Source organism: Heterodontus francisci, chromosome 20 (genome assembly GCF_036365525.1).
Source record: "Heterodontus francisci isolate sHetFra1 chromosome 20, sHetFra1.hap1, whole genome shotgun sequence".
In the NCBI taxonomy this organism is placed as follows: domain Eukaryota; kingdom Metazoa; phylum Chordata; class Chondrichthyes; order Heterodontiformes; family Heterodontidae; genus Heterodontus; species Heterodontus francisci.
Genome location: NC_090390.1, coordinates 63,723,558 through 63,744,756, shown reverse-complemented (window position 1 = coordinate 63,744,756; position 21,199 = coordinate 63,723,558). Strand labels below are relative to the sequence as shown.

General features: G+C 41.4%; 1 protein-coding gene across 3 annotated transcripts in view; it reads left to right on the top strand.

Annotated features, from left to right (window-relative positions):
• ccdc186 (coiled-coil domain-containing protein 186) overlaps window positions 1–21,199 on the top strand; it is a 130,478-nt gene that overhangs the window by 22,815 nt on the left and 86,464 nt on the right. For all 3 annotated transcript variants that reach the window (XM_068052950.1, XM_068052951.1, XM_068052949.1), the window contains exons 2-3: window positions 10,307–11,069; window positions 17,259–17,385. In XM_068052950.1, coding sequence (XP_067909051.1) covers window positions 10,330–11,069; window positions 17,259–17,385 — 867 coding nt within the window. In that variant the 5' untranslated portion in view covers window positions 10,307–10,329. The remainder of the gene's footprint in view (window positions 1–10,306; window positions 11,070–17,258; window positions 17,386–21,199) is intronic.

Sequence of the window (21,199 nt, the reverse complement as noted above, 5' to 3'; positions counted from 1 at the left end):
TGCTCGTTAGCACTTCAGGCCTGTTTACTGTGGTCAGTATATTTCTTACTTGTTACAAGTTTGTGACTCTACTATTTGGAAGGTATTTTTTTGCTGTCAGATTGTCAACTAATTCTGGTTTGTTTCACATTAGTTAATTTAGTATGGCATGTCCTGTGTCTGAAATATATTTTAGAAACAGGTTGCCTTTACTAATTGAGCTGTTTTACTTTTCCCAGTCTGAAAAGTTGAATCCTGTTGGAACCATATTCTTTTTGCTGCATGTTTTCCTGAACTTTCTATTAGTCTATCCCCACTTCTTCACCTATTGTCAAGAGGTTTGCAGCCAATTCCTAGCAAAGTCTTGCTCCTTTTGCTGTTCCTTACTTCTATCCATGGTGTTTGCACTATCTGATCACCCTTACTGAAATCTCTTTTATTGCTGTAATGGTGTCTTTCATCAGTGTTGCCACTGTTGCATTATATAGATCCTATGACCAAGACTATTTAGCTCCAACTCATGCCCTGCTTATAGCAGGCTCTCTAATAGCTACCCTATCATATCCTTTCATTTGAAATTGTGCTTCCAATTTGTTTGTTTTATTTCATATGCTTCTTCTTCTTCTTCTTCTTTGGCCTCCTTATCTCGAGAGACAATGGATAAGCACCTGGAGGTGGTCAGTGTTTTGTGAAGCAGCGCCTGGAGTGGCTATAAAGGCCAATTCTAGAGTGACAGGCTCTTCCACAGGTGCTGCAGAGAAATTTGTTTGTCGGGGCTGTTACACAGTTGGCTCTCCCCTTGCGCCTCTGTCTTTTTTCCTGCCAACTGCTAAGTCTCGTCGACTCGCCACACTTTAGCCCCGTCTTTATGGCTGCCCGCCAGCTCTGGTGAACGCTGGCAACTGACTCCCATGACTTGTGATCAGTGTCACAGGATTTCATGTCGCGTTTGCAGACGTCTTTAAAGCGGAGACATGGACGGCCGGTGGGTCAGATGCCAGTGGCGAACTCGCTGTACAATGTGTCTTTGGGGATCCTGCCATCTTCCATGTGGCTCACATGGCCAAGCCATCCAAGCGCCGCTGACTCAGTAGTGTCTATAAGCTGGGGATGTTGGCCGCCTCGAGGACTTCTGTGTTGGAGATATGGTCCTGCCACCTGATGCCAAGTATTCTCCGGAGGCAGCGAAGATGGAATGAATTGAGACGTCGCTCTTGGCTGACATACGTTGTCCAGGCCTCGCTGCTATGTACATTTCTGTACAGAACTTCTGGTTGGGTAACTGACATATGTCCAGCTGGAATAAAAACAAGAAATGCTGGAACCACTCAGCAGGTCTGGCAGCATCTGTGGAAAGAGAAGCAGAGTTAACGTTTCGGGTCAGTGACCCTTCTTCGGAATGTCCAGCTGGTCTTTTTATCACACTTTATTTTGACTGGCTCAGTGAGGATTTCCCCTCCCAGCTCCCTAACTGTATTAAATATTTCCCCTTTTCTCTCTTTATCCATTCCACATGGACGTTGGTGCCTCTTTGGTCTAGGTGAAGGCCATCCCATCTGTACAGCCTTCCCTGGCCTCAAAAGTAGTCCCAGTATCCTAAGAATCTGAAGCTCCATTGTTTACATCATCCTTCCAGCCACACGTTTACAATCTTAATCTTTTCCTCCCTGCCTGGTCCTGGAAGTTCTAATCAATCTGCAATTTAATTCCTTGCAGTCTCGTTGCAGAACCTTGAGTCTGCTCCTAGCTATCTTTTTGCTTCCTGCTTGGAATACAACCTCTGGTTGCACGTGCTCCCATTCCAATACCTTTGTACTCACTCTGTAATGAACCCTGGAATCTTGGAAGCAGCAGAGCATTCAGAACTCTCGATCATGCCTGTAAAAGACATAAACAGCTTCTGATAATCACAGTACCTGTTACTGTTTTACCCCCATGGCTAGCCGCTTGCTCCTCAGTTCCTTGTTACTCATGCTACCCTCTATGGTGTTGTCCTTTTCAATCGTCATCGCTGGTACCTAATAGGTCTACCTCGTAGAGAAATTCAGTTCCACAGATGATTCACTTTCTAATTGCACCTGTTGCTTATCTGTCAATGGGCACCCAGTCTACCTTCTCAAATGTTATGAAAAACAGTCCAGTAATGGCTTGTTGTGGTTTTGGCCATGAAAATGATAGTGGCTGACATACCCTTTTATTATCATTTGTGAGTCGTGGTGGCATGCAAATTCTTTTGCCTTTGATTCCAGAAATACCGAGAAGGAAGACTTTGACTTGGCATCCATTTTTATCTGATTACCCCTGATTGAACCACCTTGGGACATTTTTATACATGGGAGGCATTGCTTTTGTTGATTCCATCTTTTCATAATCAGTCCCACCGTTTTATCAAACTGTCAAAATGGCACCTCCACTAGTACAGCACCTCTGACAGTACAGCACTCCCTCAGTACTGTGCTGAAGTGTCAGCCTTGATTTTGTGCTCAAGTCGCTGGAGTGGAACTTGAACCCACAACCTTCTGACTCAGGTGAGAAGGCTACCAACTGAAAAATGGCTGTCACCGATTTTAGAACAGGTGTGTTAGATTTTAAATGAAATTAACACATAAGCAATAATATATACTTAGAATTGGACTCTAGATCACAGGTTTCAGAAGCAGATAGATAGCTAGAATGTTGTATAAATTTAAATTGAATCTTGATCTTGAATTACTGTCTTGTCATAATGAGTATATTTTTTGCCATACAGGAATAGATTGAAATATCTGATGTGTTGATTTCCACAGACAGAAGTTTTAAAACAAATCTTCATCATACTAAGTGTGCATTGGATCAGGAATTTATTTGTGCAAACTTGTGATCTCATACTCTGAAAAGTTTTAAATGGGTGATACGTACATAAAAATTAGAAGCAGGAGTAGGCCCCACAAGCCTGCTCCGCCATTCAACAAGATCATGGCTGATCTGATTATAATCTCGACTGCACATTCCCGCCGACCCCTGATAATTTTTCACACCCTTGCTTATCAAGAATCTATCTGCCTCTGCCTTAAAAATATTCCAAGACTCTGCTTCCACCACCTTTTGAGGAAGAGCGTTCCAATGACTCATGACCTTCTGAGAGAAAATTCTCCTCATCTCTGTCTGAAATGGGCAACCCCTTATTTTTAAACAGTGACCCTTAGTTCTAGATTATCCTACAAGGAGAAAGATCCTTTCCACTTCCACCCTGTCAAGACCCCTCAGAATATTTTATGTTTCAGTCAAGTCACTTCTTACTCTTCTAAACTCCAGTGGATACATGCCGAGCCTGTCCAGCCTTTCCTCGTAAGACAACCCACCCATTCCAGGTATTAGCCTAGTAAACCTTCTTTGAACTGCTTCCAATGCATTTGCATCCTTGCTTAGATGAGGAAACCACTACTGGACACAATATTCCAGATGTGGTCTCACCAATGCCCTGTATAACTGAAGCATAACCTCCCTACTTTTGTGTACAATTCCCCTTCTCAATAAAGAATAACATTCTATTAGCTTTCCTAGTTACACTTCATTTAACAAGGTGTAACCTTTTCAAGGGTTTTTACAGTGGGCGGCACAGTGGCGCAGTGGTTAGCACCGCAGCCTCACAGCTCCAGGGACCCGGGTTCGATTCCGGGTACTGCCTGTGTGGAGTTTGCAAGTTCTCCCTGTGCCTGCGTGGGTTTTCTCCGGGTGCTCCGGTTTCCTCCCACAAGCCAAAAGACTTGCAGGTTGATAGGTAAATTGGCCATTATAAATTGTCACTAGTGTAGGTAGGTGGTAGGGAAATATAGGGACAGGTGGGGATGTTTGGTAGGAATATGGGATTAGTGTAGGATTAGTATAAATGGGTGGTTGATGTTCGGCACAGACTCGGTGGGCCGAAGGGCCTGTTTCAGTGCTGTATCTCTAATCTAATCTAATCTAATCTACTTGCTGAACCTGCATATTAACCTTTTGCGATTCATGCACTCAGATACTCAGATCCGTCTGCATCTCCGAGCTCTGCAATCTTTCATCGTTTAGAAAATATGCTTTTTTATTTTACCTGCCACAATGGACAATTTCATATTTTCCCACATTATACTCCATTTGCCAGATCTTTGCCCACTCACTTAACCTATTTATATCCCTTTGTAGCCCCCTTATGTCCTCTTCGCAACTTTCCTACCTATTTTTGTGTCATCAAAAAATTTAGTAACCTTCGCCCAGGTCAATTATATAAATGGTAAAAAGTTGAGGCCCCAGCACTGATCCTTGTGACGCACCACTCATTACATCATGCCAGCCAGAAAATGACCCATTTACGCCTACTCTGTTTCTAATTAGCTAGCCAATCTTATATCTATGCCAATATGTCACCCCCTACACCATGAGCTTTGATTTTCCACAATAACTTTTGAGGCACCTTATCAAATGCCTTCTGGAAATGTAAATACAGTACATCCACTGGTTCCCCTTGATCCACAGCACATGTAACTCCCTCAAAGAACTCCAATAAATTGGTTAAACATGATTTCCCTTTTACAAAACCATGTTGACTCTGCCTGATTCCTTGAATTTTTGTAAGTGCCCTGCTATAACATAGAAACATAGAAAAATAGGATCAGGAGTAGGCCATTCAGCCCTTCGAACCTGCTCCGCCATTCAATACAATCATGGCTGATTGTCCAAACTCAGTAACCTGTTCCCGCTTTCTCCCCGTATCCCTTGATTCTATTAGCCTTAACAACTATATCTAACTCTTTCTTGAATATATTTAATGATTTGACCTCAACTGCTTTCTATGGTAGAGAATTCCACAGGTTCACCACTCTGAGTGAAGAAATCCCTCCTCATCTTAGTCCTAAACAGCTTATCCCTTATCCTTAGATTGTGACCCCTGGTCCTGGACTCCCCCGCCATTGGGAACATCCTTCCTGCATCTAGTCTGTCCGGTCCTGTTAGAATTTTGTAGGTTTCTATGAGATCCCCTCTCATTCTTCTAAACTCTAGCGAATACAAGCTTAATGCCCCAATCTCTCTTCATACGTCAGTCCTGCCATCCCAGGAATCAGTCTGGTGAACCTTCGCTGCACTCCCTCCATAGCAAGAACATCCTTCCTCCGGTAAGGAGAAAAAATTGCACACAATACTCCAGATGTGGTCTCACCAAGGCCTTGTATAATTGCAGCAACATCCTTGCTTTTGTACTCCAATCCTCTCGCTATGAAGGCCAACGTACCATTTGCCGCCTTAACTGCCTGTTTACTTTCAGTGACTGGTGCACAAGGACACCCAGGTCTCACTGCTCCTCCCCCTTTCCCAATCTATCGCCGTTCAGATAATCTGCCTTTCTGTTTTTGCCACCAAAGTGGATAACCTCACATTTATCCATATTATACTGCATCTGCCATGTATTTGCCTACTCACTCAACCTGTCCAAATCACACTGGAGCTTCTCTGCATCCTCCTCACAGCTCACTACCACCCAGCTTTGTGTTGTCTGCAAACTTAGATATATTACATTTAATTCCCTCATCGATATCATTAATATATATTGTGAATAGCTGGGGTCCTAGCACTGATCCCTGTGGTACCCCACTAGTCACTGTCTGCCACTTGGAAAAATACCTGTTTATTCCTACTCTTTATTTCCAGACTGCCAACCAGTTCTCTATCCATGTCAGAACCTTATCCCGAATCCCAAGTGCTTTAATTTTGCACGCACATCTCTTATGTGGGGCCTTATCGAAAGCCTTCTGAAAGTCCAAATACACCACATCCACTGGTTCTCCCTCATCTATTCTACTAGTTACATCCTCAAAAGATTCCAGTAGTTTTATCAAGCATGATTTCCCTTTTATAAATCCATGTTGACTTAGTCCGATCCTGTCACTGTTTTCCAAATGCTCTGCTATTACATCTTTTATAACGGACTCTAGCATTTTCCCCACTACTGATGTCAGGCTAACAGGTCTATAATTCCCTCGTTTCTCTCTACCTCCTTTTTTTAAACAGTGGGGTTATATTAGCTACCCTCCAATCCATTGGAACTGTTCCAGAGTCAATAGAATTTTGAAAAATGACCAGCAATACATCTACTATTTCTAGGGCCACTTCCTTAAGTACTCTGGGATATAGATTACAGGGCCTGGGGATTTATCGGCCTTCAATCCCATCAATTTCCCTAACACCATTTCCCTACTAATACTGATTTCATACAGTTGCTCCTTCTCACTAGATCCTATGTTCCCCAGCATTTCTTGAAAGCAATTTGTGTCCTCCTTTGTGAAGACAGAACTAAAGTATGCATTTAGTTGGTCTGCCATTTCTTTGTTCCCCATTATAAATTCCCCCGTTTCTGACTGTGAGGGACCCACATTTGCCTTCACTAATCTTTTTCTCTTTACAATCAGTTTTTATGTTCTCTGCAAGCTTACTCTCCTACTCTATTTTCCCCTTCTTAATAAATCCCTTTGTCCTCCTTTGCTGAATTCTAAACTGCTCCCAATCCTTAGGTTTGCTGCTTGTTCTGCCCATTTTATATTTCTCCTCCTTGGATCTAATACTATCCCTAATTTCTTTTGTAAGCCACGGTTGAGCCACCCTTCCTGTTTTATTTTTGCGCCAGAGAGAAATGAATAATTGTTGTAATTCATCCATGCGCTCTTTAAATGCTAGACATTGCCTGTCCCCTGTCAACCCTTTAAGTAACGTTCCCCAATCTGTCATAGTCAACTCGTGCCTCATACCTTCATAGTTTCCTTTGCTAGTCTCAGAATTCTTCATTAAATCAACTCTCTATCTTAATCAGGTTATGGTTGCTCTTGCCCAAGGGACCCCGCACAGCAAGATTGTTAACTAATCCTTTCTCATTACACAATACCCAGTCTAGATGGCCTGTTCTCTAGTTGGTTCCTCAGCGTATTGGTCCAAAAAACCATCACGTACGCACTCCAGGAATTCCTCCTCTACAGTATTATTGCTAATTTGGTTTGTCCAATCTTTATGCAGATTAAAGTCACCCATAATTACAGTTGCACCCTTATTGCATAAGTCTCGAATTTCCTGTTTAATGCCATCCTCTACATCACCATTGCTGTTTGGGGGTCTATGTACAACCTCCACAACCGTTTTCTGCCCCTTGATGTTTCTTAGCTCCATCCATATAGATTCCACATCAGGATTCTCTGAACTAATATCCTTCCTCACTATTGTATTGATTTCCTCTTTTACTAACAATGCTACTCCACCTCCTTTCCCTTTTTGCCTGTCCTTCCTAAATATTGAATACCCCTGGTTGTTCAGTTCCCATCTTTGGTCACCTTGCTGCCATGTTTCTGTAATCGCAACTATATTGTATCCATTTACAGCTATTTGCGTGGTTAATTCACCTACCATATTGCAAATACTCTGCGCGTTGAGACACAATGCCTTTCGGCTTGTCTTTTTAGCATTCTTAGTCATCTTAGCATTATTTTGCACTATGGCTCTATTTGTTTCTTGGCCTTGATTTCTATGCCTTCCACTTTTGCCTTTTTGTTTCCTGTCTTTCGTTTCTATCCTTGTTTCCTCCTCAGTCTCCCCGTACAGGTTCACATCCCCTTGCCATTCTAGTTTAAATCCTCCCCGACAGCACTAGCAAACGCCCCTGCGAGTACGTCTGTTCCGGTCCTGCCTGGGTGTAACCCGTCCTGCTTGTACAGGTCCCACCTTCCCCAGAACTGGTCTCAATGTCCCAGGAATCTAAATCCCTCCCTCCTGTACCATTTCTCCAGTCACTCATTCATCTGGTCTCTTCTCCTGTTCCTTTACTCACTAACACATGGCACAGGAAGTAATCCTGAGATTACTACCTTTTGAGGTCCTGCTTTTTAATTTAGCTCCTAACTCCGTAAATTCATCTTGCAGGACCTCATCCCTTTTTCTGCCGATGTTCCCGCCATGTACTACGACCACTGGTTTTTCACCCTCTCCCTTCAGAATGTCCTGCAGCTGCTCCAAGACATCCTTGACCATAGCACCAGGGATGCAACATACCATCCTGGAGTCTCGTTGGCGGCCTTAGAAATGCCAATCTGTTCCCCTTACAATTGAATTTCCTATCACTGGCTCTCCCAGTCTTTTCCCACCCTGCTGTGCAGCAGAGCCATCTGTGGTGCCACGAACTTGGCTGTTACTGCTTTCCCTTGGGAGGCCATCCCCCCACAACAGTATCCAGAGCAGTATATCTGTTTGAGAGGGGGATGGCCACAGGGGACTCCTGCACTACCTGCCTGCTCCTCTGTCTGGTGGTCACCCATCCCTTTTCTGCCTGTGCAGCCATTACCTGTGTTGTGACCACCTCGTTAAACGTGCTATCCACAATGTCCTTAGCATCGTGGATGCTCCACAGTGAATCCACCTACAGCTCCAGCTCCATAATGTGCGTAGCCAGTAGCTGCAGATGGATACACTTCCTGCACTGGATAGACTGGAAGCGTCCCTGATTTCCCACATAGCGCAGGAGGAGTATATCACCGTCTTTAAGCTAACTGGCTTGTAGTTTCCTGCTTTCTGTGCTACTTCATCTGGAGATATTGCGAATGAATTAAAAAAAAATAATTCAGATGCAGTAAATCTGAAATAATATCAGGAAATGCTGGTCAATCAGCATCTGTACAAAGAAAATTGGTTTTGATGATGTTTCAGACTGAGTCATGATGAAGGGTACAGGTACAAAATGCTATAATCCAGCTTTACACTTTTCAGATGCTGATTGACGTGCTGCGTACATTCAGCATTTTCTATTGTTACTAAAGAGGACACTGAACTAATGTGTGTGAACTTGCGTGCAAGAGGTTATTGTATGATGGGTTAAAGGGAGCACATGAGCTAACTTCCTGCTGGAGAAATTGGCACAAGTATGAAGGGAAGATTTATAAAGGACTTGAAATGCAGTAAATCTTTGCAATGAAATTGAATCGCTTTCCTTATAGAGATGTTTTTTCTATGATCTTGAATTGTGGTTAATCTCTTGATGTAAACTTCCATTTGCAGTTAAGATAAGCTTGGTTTGTGAGATGTGATAACTTAAACTATTGCTTCCAGCACTGACATAGTAAGTCAAGTGTTTTTTTTTTATATCTGCTCTGCTGTTAAAGTTGTTATGCATCGGAAACATTAAGTTAGCAAGGTTGCATTTTAGAGTCTGGGTTTTGCAATTTTTTTAATAGTGTTAAAATAAGATTCATAGAGTCATAGAAAGATACAGCACTGAAACAGGCCCTTCGGCCCACCGAGTCTGTGCCGACCATCAACCACCTGTTTATACTAATCCTACATTTAATCCCATATTCCCTACCACCTACCTACACTAGGGGCAATTTACAATGGCCAATTTACCTATCACCTGCAAGTCTTTGGCTGTGGGAGGAAACCGGAGCACCCGGCGGAAACCCACGCAGTCACAGGGAGAACTTGCAAACTCTGCACAGGCAGTACCCAGAACCGAACCCGGGTCGCTGGAGCTGTGAGGCTGCGGTGCTAACCACTGTGCCACCCAGATCTAGCATTTGTTGTGGAAATGCTGAGGTACTAGCAGGTTGTACTTGATTCACAACCAGATGTTCTTCTGCACTCCACCCACACTGCATTATAAAGCTAAACTGTTTCTTGTGCCATTTTCTTTTTCTTCATCCCACTGTTGCTGTTTATCATTGACAAATGCTATTTGAAGAAATTCTTCATTTCTGTGTCTCAGTATATTGCTAATGAGGAGCTATATGTTACCTTTGCATCAAATTAATATCCTCCTCAGAATGTAATGGAGATTAAGAGAATTCATTTTGGATGTTTGTGAGCTATTTTTCGCGTTTCAGTCCTCTCATTCATACTCGTACAATGCTGTAAATTATGAATAATGCTAAAAGGTTGCCTCTCTCTGGTATTTGCTTCTGAAGCTTCTCCACCGCTGTACCCCTCTCTGCTCAAAACCTACCTCTTGGGTCAAGATTTTGGTGTGCAATAGTCAATTACTTTGGCTAAACTGCAAATTATGATATTCATAACTTCCATCTTTATGTTTTTCTAATTGTAAAAATCAGACTAGTGTATCACTTAAAACATGACTGTTTCGTAATACATGATACAGATATTGCAGTTATTAGACTTGAAGCAAGCCATGACGTGGAGCTATTGGGAGATCTGTTTATATTTCTGGAACCTTCCCCATTGAGGCAAACAGCTGTCTGGACAAATGACCTTTCATTTTCAATACATTATTCAGTGCACGCGTGTATGATCGTGTCTCTCCAACATATCCATTTTGTTTTTATTGTTACAGGATAAATATTTGAATGACTGAGAATGGAACAACATCCAAATGAAAAGGTTGCTGTGGAGGCCAATGAACAGCTGTCGAGCAGTGATAATGAGGAAGTAAATTTGTCAGTGATTGACACTGCCACAATTAATGAAGTTATTAATAATGGTGGAACAGCAACAGAAACTGGTGCATTAAACGACACAGGTCTCGAGTCAGAGACAGATTCAAAAACAAAAACACTGAAACTGAAAGTGGATATAAATGCAGAACATGAACACGGAACTGCTGAGGCACAACTGAAAAGAGAAAAGGTTGAACAGATTATGAATAATTTGGCAGATCATGGTGGAAGTGGAGAACCATGTGCTTTAGCAGCTTTCAAAAGTTGTACGGGAATAGCATCAGAAAGTAAGCCAGAAGCTAGCGACTGTACAGAACTTACTGGAACTGTCAATAATCAAACACATTGTCCTATATCCGAGGCATCAAGGCAGGCAGAGCCTACTGGTTGGACCAAATGCATGTCTCACCCTTCTAACAAATTTGATTCTGAAAGTCCATTTGATACAAAGACGACCAAGGATCTGATGTCCAGGATGGAGCATGAATCTTCTCAGGATGCATTGCTTGATGAACTAGAGTCAGAGTTTAACATTTTTTCGACGGAGTCCTCTGTGAGCTGCAGTTTACCCAATGGAATTATAAAAGAAAGCAGTGCGGTAGTTATATTGAATGAGTCAATACAAAGTAAATGTCTCCAACAAGAAATGAAAATAAAGAAGTAAGTGTTAATCGCATATCATTTGTTTTTAGATTCTGAACGTGGTTTATAGTTTCAGCAATATCAATGTATGCAATAATACAAAAGAAATTTCTTGTGCCACTAGAGTCTAGAACAGTAGATGCTGGACCTGTTTGGGCATTGTTAATAGCAGATCATTTCTGTAGGTTCAGTGCCGGAGACCTTTCCTGCAAGTGAACTGTCACTTTCTGTGAAGTGCAGTATGCCTTTGTCTGCCCAATTGTCGCAAGCACAGGGCTCAAGCAGAAACCTATACCACTGCAATTCAGTTTACTAGATACATCTAAAGTGATTACTATAGTTTCAGAAAGCAGTCGGAAAAAATGCTTTCTGGTAGAATACAAATGCTTTCAATCTGGTGTTTTGGCTACAAATGAGCCAAGATTTTTTTAAATAGCTAAAGAATGGTGGGTACAGAAGTGTTGCTGGACTAGTAATCCAAAGACCTGGGCTAATAATCCAGAGAATGTGACTTTAAATCCCACATGGAAGTCTGAGAATTTGAGTTTTTAAAAAGAAATCTGAAAATACAAAGCTGCTAACAAAATTAATCAGAAACTGTTCGATTGTTGTAAAAATCCAAATGCTTCACAATGGCCTTTTAGGGAAGGAAACCTGCCATCTTTATGTATCTATATGTAATTCTAGTCCTGTATGAACATGGTCGATAATTAACCACCTTCTGAAGTGCCCTCGCAAGCCCCTCAAGCCGCTTGTGGTTCGAGAAGGTGGCCCATCAGCATCTTTGCAGGTCAACTAGGGACGGGCAATAAAAATTCGAGCATTGCTAGTGATGTCCACATTTTAATAAGGAATTTAAAAAAAAAAGATTTGCAGTAACTTTTTTTACTTTTCTCAATATAGTAAAATTGGGAGTCCTGTAAAGCTAGACAGAAAGCATAGTTCCTGACCAGAACAATGCTTGCTTACTTTACAAATGGTATCCTGCCGCCTTGCTATCTAATTACTTCTAAAGGATTTCTAACGTAGACAGATGAGACCAAAATATATTTCAAAATATTTTGACGCAAATTTTAAAAAGTGTATCAAATGCGAATAAAGGTGCAAAATCCAACATGCTGTTTAAAAAGACTCGTGATACTTAAAACTGAATTGGATGGTTTGGCCTCTTCTGGAGAACAAATTAATGTATTTCAAGTGCTTTGGGAGGACTTGAGATGTGACTTTGCGTAAAAATAACATGCACCTAATAACTGCTGGCATCGGTTTATGCTGGATTTTAGGTACTGCATTTGTGTAGTGGAGTTAGTGTCTAATCTTGGTTTAGTGGAAGAAATCTTGTTGGGGTATGTGGAATTTATTAACCAGCTGCAGGAAGTATGCAATTTTGCTCTCATGTCATAATTTCAAGCTATTTGTGGCAAGTGCTTCATAGGTTTACATATAGGCTGGAAAAGGGAAACCAAGAAGGAGTTGTTTAATACTAGCAGAGACCCGCAAAACATTTGTGGTCAAATTATTATCTTTATTGCAATAGTACTTCTTGAATTATAGTACTTCTAGTTATGTTTTCACAGACTTAAACAGAACCAGACTTCTCACTCTTGGGGAAAAAAAAAACTAGAGATAGCTGTGGAGCTGTAAAAACAGGCCCAAGAATATAAAGACAAATTTTGTGAAGCTTTTGGCCTTGTGACTTTATCAGTCATAGAATATGAAAGTCCAGTTGGGAACTGTTTTTCTCCTGAGTTGAAAAGGCAGCTTTACATCCAATGTGTTCAATATTACTCGAGGAATAAACTTTGTTTCCTTGAAATCTACCTGTTATAATTTTAGCATCTATCATCAAAGAAAAGATCAATTAAGTGGGGGCTGGTACCCGGGCAAAGTGGGCCCTGAATTAGGGGCTGGTACCCGGGCAAAGTGGGCCCTGAATTAGGGGCTGGTACCCGGGCAAAGTGGGCCCTGAATTAGGGGCTGGTACCCGGGCAAAGTGGGCCCTGAATTGGTGCCAGGTGTTACAGTTTGGCAAGAGAGAAGAGCTTCTGAACTACGAATCTTGTTCCATGACAAAGGCCTTGTTTAGGATTCATGTTTCATAGCAATATTAGAATTGCTCCTTCCTTGAGTCTAAGTTTGTGTAGTGGCATGCCTATTGGAGTTAGACTATATAGACTACATACTGAAGGGTATAGACTGTTATTACCATCTTGGTTTATAGAATCAACACTGACATTCTTTTTAATGCACCTGACCGCTTTTCTAAAAGTTTTCCATTTAAATACAGTAATCTTTATAGCACAATTGAATAGCTTTCGAATAATAAGTTGTATCAAATAATTGTCCCTCCCTATTTGCCACGCAAGCAATTCCATCATCTCATCTGCCTCGCTGCCCCCTCCTCCCCACCCCTTCCTCCCCTCACTCATGGGCACCCCTTCGGCTGTTTTTGTTCTCCACCAAACCGCCTTCTACCCCGTCACCTGTCCTCTGCAGGCAAAAGGAACATGTCCAGGCATTGTACCATTTTTTATTTGAATAAAAGTGTGAGTGTTAATAGTTCCCTGGTGCTTCCTCCATGCCAATGCCTTGACCCCAGAGTCGACTTGCCAACCAATCAGCACCCTTTTCTCATGCAGTGTAAATTGTTGCTTCCTTTTTGCTTCTGTCCTGATGAGTGCAAGACACAAGGCTGCATTTGCTGACAATGCAACAACTAGGTGGCACAGTACTGGCACATGTGCAAATGCAACCTCAATTGACAGAAACGCCACTGTCTGCAACATCTCAGGCAGTTGCCGGTAATATAGATGGCGCAGCTCAATTTAACACAAAAGAGTTGAACCCAAACCACCTCATCCCTGAATGACCACCACCCCCTCCCCACCTCCCCACAACAGTACCCGCTCCCTCCTGCGATTGCCGCATTCAATTTGCCACTCCCTCCCACCGCTTCACACTGCTCGCCACTTCATCCTGCCGTTTTCTCCCACGCCCAACTGGTCGCCATTCCTTCCCTGTCTCGCCGCTCAGATAAGTGGTGGATTGGGGGGATGAGGGGGAGTGAGGAGCAGGATGCTAGCAGTGAGGCAGGAGTGAATGGTAGGATGGAGCAGCGTCCAGTTGAGAGCGGTGAAATGGAGCAGCGAGCAGGCGGGAGCGGGGAAGAGAAGTGGCGATTGAGGCCACTTTCCAAAACTGGCGCCGGAGGCGGACATCCCTTTTGCGTGATTACATACTTGCACACATGCTGGCAAAGCTCGGATGCATTTTGCACGTGTGCGAGGATGAATACCTGCCATGCATGTGCGCAATTCGGACTGCACTGATGACGTTGGCGCTTGGCTGCGTTGTCAGGAGACACTCCAAAGACAAAAAGCTTCTGCATGTGTCTCTTTTTTAGCGATCAAGAGACTATAATGTATAGATGCTAAATAATTAGAGCTTCTATTTTGAAAATCTCCATTAGGTAATACTTTAATAGGAAGAATTCTTTATTGTAAATTTTACATTTTTGGAAAAAAGTTTCTGTAATTTATTCTGTAAATGATTAATATCCATTGTTAATGTTTATGTAGTCAAGTACAGTTGTAATGCTTATTATAATGTTATTGCATTTGAATTTCATGGTTGGGGGCTGGGGGTTGGGTAAGTGTGCAAGAGTGCATGAAAATTATATGTTTTATTGATTCAAGGCTGACATTCCAGAACAGTACTGAGGGAGTACTGCACTGCACTGTTGGAGGGCGCTGTCTTTCAGATGAGAGGTTAAACAGAGGTCTGCCTGAGAGGGCAGACAGGGCATAAAAGATCCCATGGCACTGTTTGGAAGAAGAGTAGGGGAGTTATCCCCGGTGTCCTGGCCAATCTTTATTCCTCAGTTTGCATTTCAAAAACCAATGATCTGATCATTATCACATTGCTATTTGTGGGAGCTTGCTGTGGGCAAATTGGCTGCTGTGTTTCCTACATTACAACAGTGACTACACTTCAAAAGTAATTCATTGGTTCTAAAGTGCTTTAAGAAATCGGTAGTCGTGAAAAGCACTATGTAAATGCCAGTCTTTCTTTCTTTCTGTTCTCTACCGTTCAAGAAAGAGTGCATCATCATATCCATTGAATGTCAATGCATTACTTTTGAAGTGCACTCACTGTAGTGTAGGCAAATACAGCAGCCAATTTGGACACAGAGTTTCATAATCCTGAATTGAATGACCAGATAATCTGCTTTTTGGTGTTGTTGAGGAAGGAATGTTGACCAATATACTTGGAATAATCCTTTCCATCCAGCTAAGCAGACAGCTTTTGGTTTAACGTTTCATTTGAAAGCTGGTACCACCAACAATGCAGCACTCTGAGCACTGCACTGAAGTGTCAGCTGAGATTATGTGTCCCAGTCAATAGTGGGGCTTTTTACTGCAAGCTTCTGACAGATGCCAAGTGCTGTCCACTGAGCCAAACTGAAGCTTATCTTGAATGGACAAATGTCATGTAATCTGAAAGCCCTGCAGATTATTTAAAATGAGGAAAAGCAAAAGTAGCTGGGGCTCAGCACAACATCCTCTTGTGTAGCAGTACTTACTTTACATCTTCAAAATGCTTTCACTCTAAGCAAGTTGAACATTCACGTACATATTCAATATAGCAGTGACATTAGAGGATTAATAATTTGTATGTATAATGTGTACAATAGTTGCCTGCAACTTCTGATTTGTCAACAATGTAATATAATGCAAGTAATGTGTCTTTTTGATAGTTAATTGTTGAGTTTCAATAACCAATTTCCTCACAGCACCACAGAAATTCCATGTGGCTTTAGTTTCATTGTGTGGAGGCTATCAGGATACGTGGGTTATGTTTGTAGATTGTTAACATGCACATTAAGGTTGAATTTGAAATTATTCAGCAATTTAAAAAAAAAATGAGCAGTTTTGTAGCAGATGGAGCAACAATTGTGAAAATGTAACGGTTAATCCAACCCACTGGTCTAGTACATGGGAGCCAAACACAAGCTTCATTAACAATAATGTCACTGCACACTAAAAGGTCACTTGCTTATTTTCATGAGTGATTTGGACAGATCCTCATCAAATGTTTAAAAACAAAAATGTGCATTTTATCTTGCAAGTGCCTTCACATTAGTGTTTTTATTAAGAGTAGCAGTCCCTTCATTGCTAAAGGAAGCTGGGAACTGTGGGGACTGGAATAGGTAGCAGGTTGGGAAAGATGGGGATGATGAAAGTGACTTAATAGAATATTACCTGGTAAATTGTAAATTTTACACATGACTATGGATGGTATATCCATATTCTTCCACTCCTGGAGAAGTGTTTTTTTTTCTGGGATATTGTATTCTATATTACTATTTTAAAATACATATGGATACGCAGATAATATACTCCACATATTGACTAAAACTTGTTGCTTCACTGCTGCTGTTATTGCATGCCCATGACTTTTCTGTCTATGAAACATTCTGTTTTCGAGTGCACAAGCAAAAATCCCATGATTTAACCTTGACCTTGGAAATGCATTCTCTACTGCTTCCTGTCACAGCTAACATTCCACAAAACAATTTTTTATAAAGGGTTTGGGGTATGGCGAGCGGGCAGGAAAGTGGATTTGAATCCTAAGATCAGCCATGATTGTTTTGAATGCTGGAGCAGGCTTGATGGGCCATATGGTCTACTTCTGCTCCTATTTCTTGTGTTCTTTCGGAGTGAGACTGTCAACGATGTTGAAATATTGACAGCTTTGTACTAAGACCATCTCAAAAAATTAAGACTGACTAGGCTCAATGCTTGGGACTCATACTTTTGCTTTGAATGCATGTACTTTCCTCCATCAGTCTAGGTTAGACTTAAGATACTGCTTTTTAAAAAAAAAAGTAGTGAGTTTTAACCTACTGTGCTATACAATTCCATCTGGGCCTTTCAATCACCTCATGTATTTTAAGAAAAAAAAGTTTTCCTGTTTCACTGCAAAAAAAAAGCCCTCCTAAATTGTATCATAGTTATCCTTATCAAGACAAAGTTCCTAAGTTTGTCTGCTATAACTGAGCTCACAGAAATTTAGTTGGGAGCACTCATAGTTGTGCAAAACTACAAATGCAAAGACTTTCTTGTCAATCAAATTTACTAACTTTTCATTATATGAAAGCGTGAATACCATTAGTCTGAAACTTTTGCTGTTGTGTTTACATTACAGACTGATGGAAGAAAACAGGAAGCATCAAGAAATGATTGTGGAGATATGTGCAGAGAAAGACAACTTGAAAGATGAATTGAAAAAGCGTTCCGAAACAGAAAAGCTATACATCAACACTAAAAAACAGGTAAGCTATCATTGTGATTTTGAATGTAAACTCATGTAACAGAACTAGTTTTGATCTCCAATATGAAGAAAATTACTGTAAAATGTGGATACTTTTAGTTCAAATTTGTTTTTCTTTTTGTCAACTTTTCTATTTGTAGTGTGCCATTTGCAATATAAAAGAATATTAGTTGACCTGCAATGTTCTCCAGTTGATGCCTAAGAAGTTGAAACTAACTTGGTAACTTTTGCTTTTTTTTTTTGAACTTCTGTTCATTTCTGTCCTTTCTGGAGATACTTTGGGCTTCTGCTTGGCATTTCCGTCCTGACAGACCTAGGCAAGGAACTTGCATTCCTCATGTGAAACAGGGAGGCACTGACAGCCTATGAATGTAGTCAGCCAAATGTTCATGATTAAAGATCAGGTTTTTAAAAAATGAATGTAGCTTGTTTTTGGCATACTCCTTTTTAAAAAAAAAAAATAGCAAATGCCTTTGAGAAGCCTGCCCTGCATTGGAAGTGATTCAAATTTCAGGCTGAAATCAAACTTTTGGACGTGTTGGTGATCATTTAATGCCTCATAGAACTATAGAAATTTACAACAGAGAGTAAGCACTTGGGCCTTTTATATCTGTGTCAGCTCTTGACAACAGTGATCCAACATTAATCCTGTTGCCCTTTCTCTCCCCATAAACCTGGATCTTCATTGGCTACTGAAGTTTATTCATTTTTCCATTAAAAGATTCAATGTTCTTTTCCCCCAATTGGTTCTTGCTGTAAGGCTTTCCATGCTGTACAACTCTGTAAAAGAAATTTCTCTCTATCTCACCTCACAATCCTTTAGTGGGGTTGGAGAGGTGGAGGGGGGAGTGGGGGTGGTGCGAGGGCGAGATGAAAGTTGAAGGGGTGATTGCAACAAAAATAATTTTCTTTGATTATGACTACAGAAACCTTGGCCACGGGGGGGAAAGCTCTTTGATGATATTGCTTTACTTGTTTGACATTTTCAGTTGAGCAATGTGTTGACTGTGTCGAGGAGTCAGGTTTAGAAAGCTTTACCTGCTCAAACCTGCAACTTCATTTACAGCACCCTGGTATAGAGTTGGGGTTCTGCAAGCCTTGAACTCTGCTGAAGTACTGCACCTCACAAGTGCTCATTTATCTTGTATTCCTGATCTACCTATGTCCCTGCTCTTCTATTTCACACTCACTCAGAGTGATACCCTCCCCAGTGGCTTTGCCAGACACAAGCTCAACTTGCAAGCAATGCTGTGGGGAGATCCACTATTCTTGGATTTTGTTTTATTTGTAGTCAAAGGCTACTAATTATTACAGGAAAATGTTGATTGTTTGGCAGACAATAGCTCTTAATCATCTATGTTGTAGAACGTGTTTATTCATTATTACCTCAATTTAACGGTGAGATTATTTTACTTTTGTATATGTGAAATCAAAAGTTTCAAGATTTCAGAACTTGTGTGCAAGTTTAGTTCTTAGAGTTGTGTGCGCATATTTCCATTTATGAACATCTTTAACCAGAGTTTAGGTAAGATGTGAAGGCATTAGGGAGAATTCAGAAAAGATTCACGAGAATGGTTCCAGGAATGAGGAACTTAAGTTATGTGGATATATTAGAGAAATTGGGACTGTTCTTGGAGAAGAAAAGGCTGAGAGGGGATTTGATTGAGGTATTCAAAATCATGAGGTGTCTGGACAGAGTAGACAGGTCAAAACTGTTCCTGCTGGTGGAAGGATAGAGAACAAGAGGGCACAGATTTAGGTTAATTGGCAAAAGAGGCAATGGAGACATGAGGAAAAGTTTTTCATGCAGCGAGTGGTTAGGTTCTTGTATGCACTGCCTGGGGGTGTGGTGGAGGCAGCTTCAAGTGAGGCATTCAAGCTGGAATTGGATTGTTATCTAACAAGAATGTGCAGGGCTACGGGGAGAAGGCAGGGGAGTGGGACTGGGTAAATTCCTTTGGAGAGCCAGCACAGACAGGACAGCCCAATGGCCTTCTAAGCTGTAACAATTCTGTGGTTCTTCAAGTATAACAACATGCAAATAAAACTTTGAACCACGTCCAGTGCCTTTCATTGGCCTTCTCTGGCTTTGCAGAAAGAAAAACAATCAAATGTTGACTAATATTCTTGACTTTTATTTGTCTGTGTGCTAGATGTTTAATATGAGAAGATCCCAAAAAAAGCAAGGCTATCCTAACTCATTCATTTCGATCAAATCTCTAGTTTCCTCCTTGCAACATGTGATTCTTCAATGATTTCAATGCTTTCTGTGACATTGACTAGCTTATACAGGATAAGGTACACCTTTCATGGCTGAAAATATCCTGTCTTTGCTCTTAACTTAGTAATTTGCTGCTAAGGATTAACCTTGTTGCCCTTTATAAAACTTAAATGACTGAGAAGTCTGCCTTGTGTCAGGTGACTACAACTGGACACAGTATTCAAGTTGCAATCTGTTCAGAGCATTCTGCAATTTGATCATGCCATTTTTTGACTTATCCGCTGTACTTGGTTGTGTAGTTCAGCATCCAGCTTGCTTTGTTGATTGTTCTGTTGATTGCTGCTCTGCAGCAACCAGCCAGCAATTGTGTAATACTTTGCAATTAAAAGTATTTACATTTCATGTGCTTCTGATCTTTCATGGTCGTGCCCCTCCCTATCTCTAGAACTTTTCCCAGTTCTACAACCCTCTCCCTTGCACACTCTCTTCCTCTGGCTCTGGCCTCCTTGTTCACCATTGGTGCTATGTCTTTAGATGTCTAGGCCCTATCCTCTGGAACCTTCTCCCTAAATCCTTCCATTTCCCTTTCCTCCTTTTTAAGACCTTTGTTAAAACCCACCTCTTTTGTCATCTCTACGAATATATCCTTCTTTGGCTTGGTATCCATGTTTTTTTTTACTCTGTGTCTGAAACACCTTGGGACAATTTTCCATGTTAAAGGTGCTATATAAATCTAAGTTGATAGCAATGTAAGGTACTAAATATTGGGGAGGAAAAATGGGCAACATAGTTGTATGAATGGTGTCAAAATAGCTATAAAGTGAAATTGAAATTTTGATTATGGATTAAACCAGAATAGGTAATTAGCCACTAATATTACATATACTTAATTTGGAAGGTGCTTAGCTGCCCTTTTCAGTTTATCTGCCCCCATCCCCAAAAATATCTTTCATCACATAATGCTAAATCCATGATTTGCTTTCATCACAACGCTTGTAGGTTCCGACAGTTGTCAGCTTTTACTGCCCTTCCAACTTTCTATTGTATGCAGTGCATCGACAACAAGTTCTATATTGTTTAGCGCCTTGAACATAATAAAAGGTCCCAAGACGCTTCACAGCAGCAATTTAAAACAAATAATGAGACCGAGCCACAGTAGGAGATATTAGGTCGGATGACCAATAGCTTGGTCAAAGAAGTAGGTTTTAAGGAGCATCTTAAAGGAGGAAGGAAAGGTTTAAGGAGGGCATTACAAGCTTGGGGCCGAGGCAGCAGGTGGAGCAATTAAAATCAGATGCTCAAGAGGCCAGAATTAGAGGAGCACAGATATCTTGGAGGGTTGTGGGGCTGGAGCACATTACAAAGATAAGGTGCGCTGAGGCCAGGGAGGAATTTGAAAACAAGGGTGAGAAATTTAGAAGGAAGATGTTGCTGGAGTCAGCGAGCACAAGAGCGATGGGTGAACGGGACTTGGTGCGAGTTAAGACACGGACAGCAGAGTTTTGGATAACCTCAAGTTTGCAGAGGGTAGATGTTGAAGACCAGCCAGGAGTGCGTTGGAATAGTCATGTCCAGAGGTAACCAAGGCTTGTTC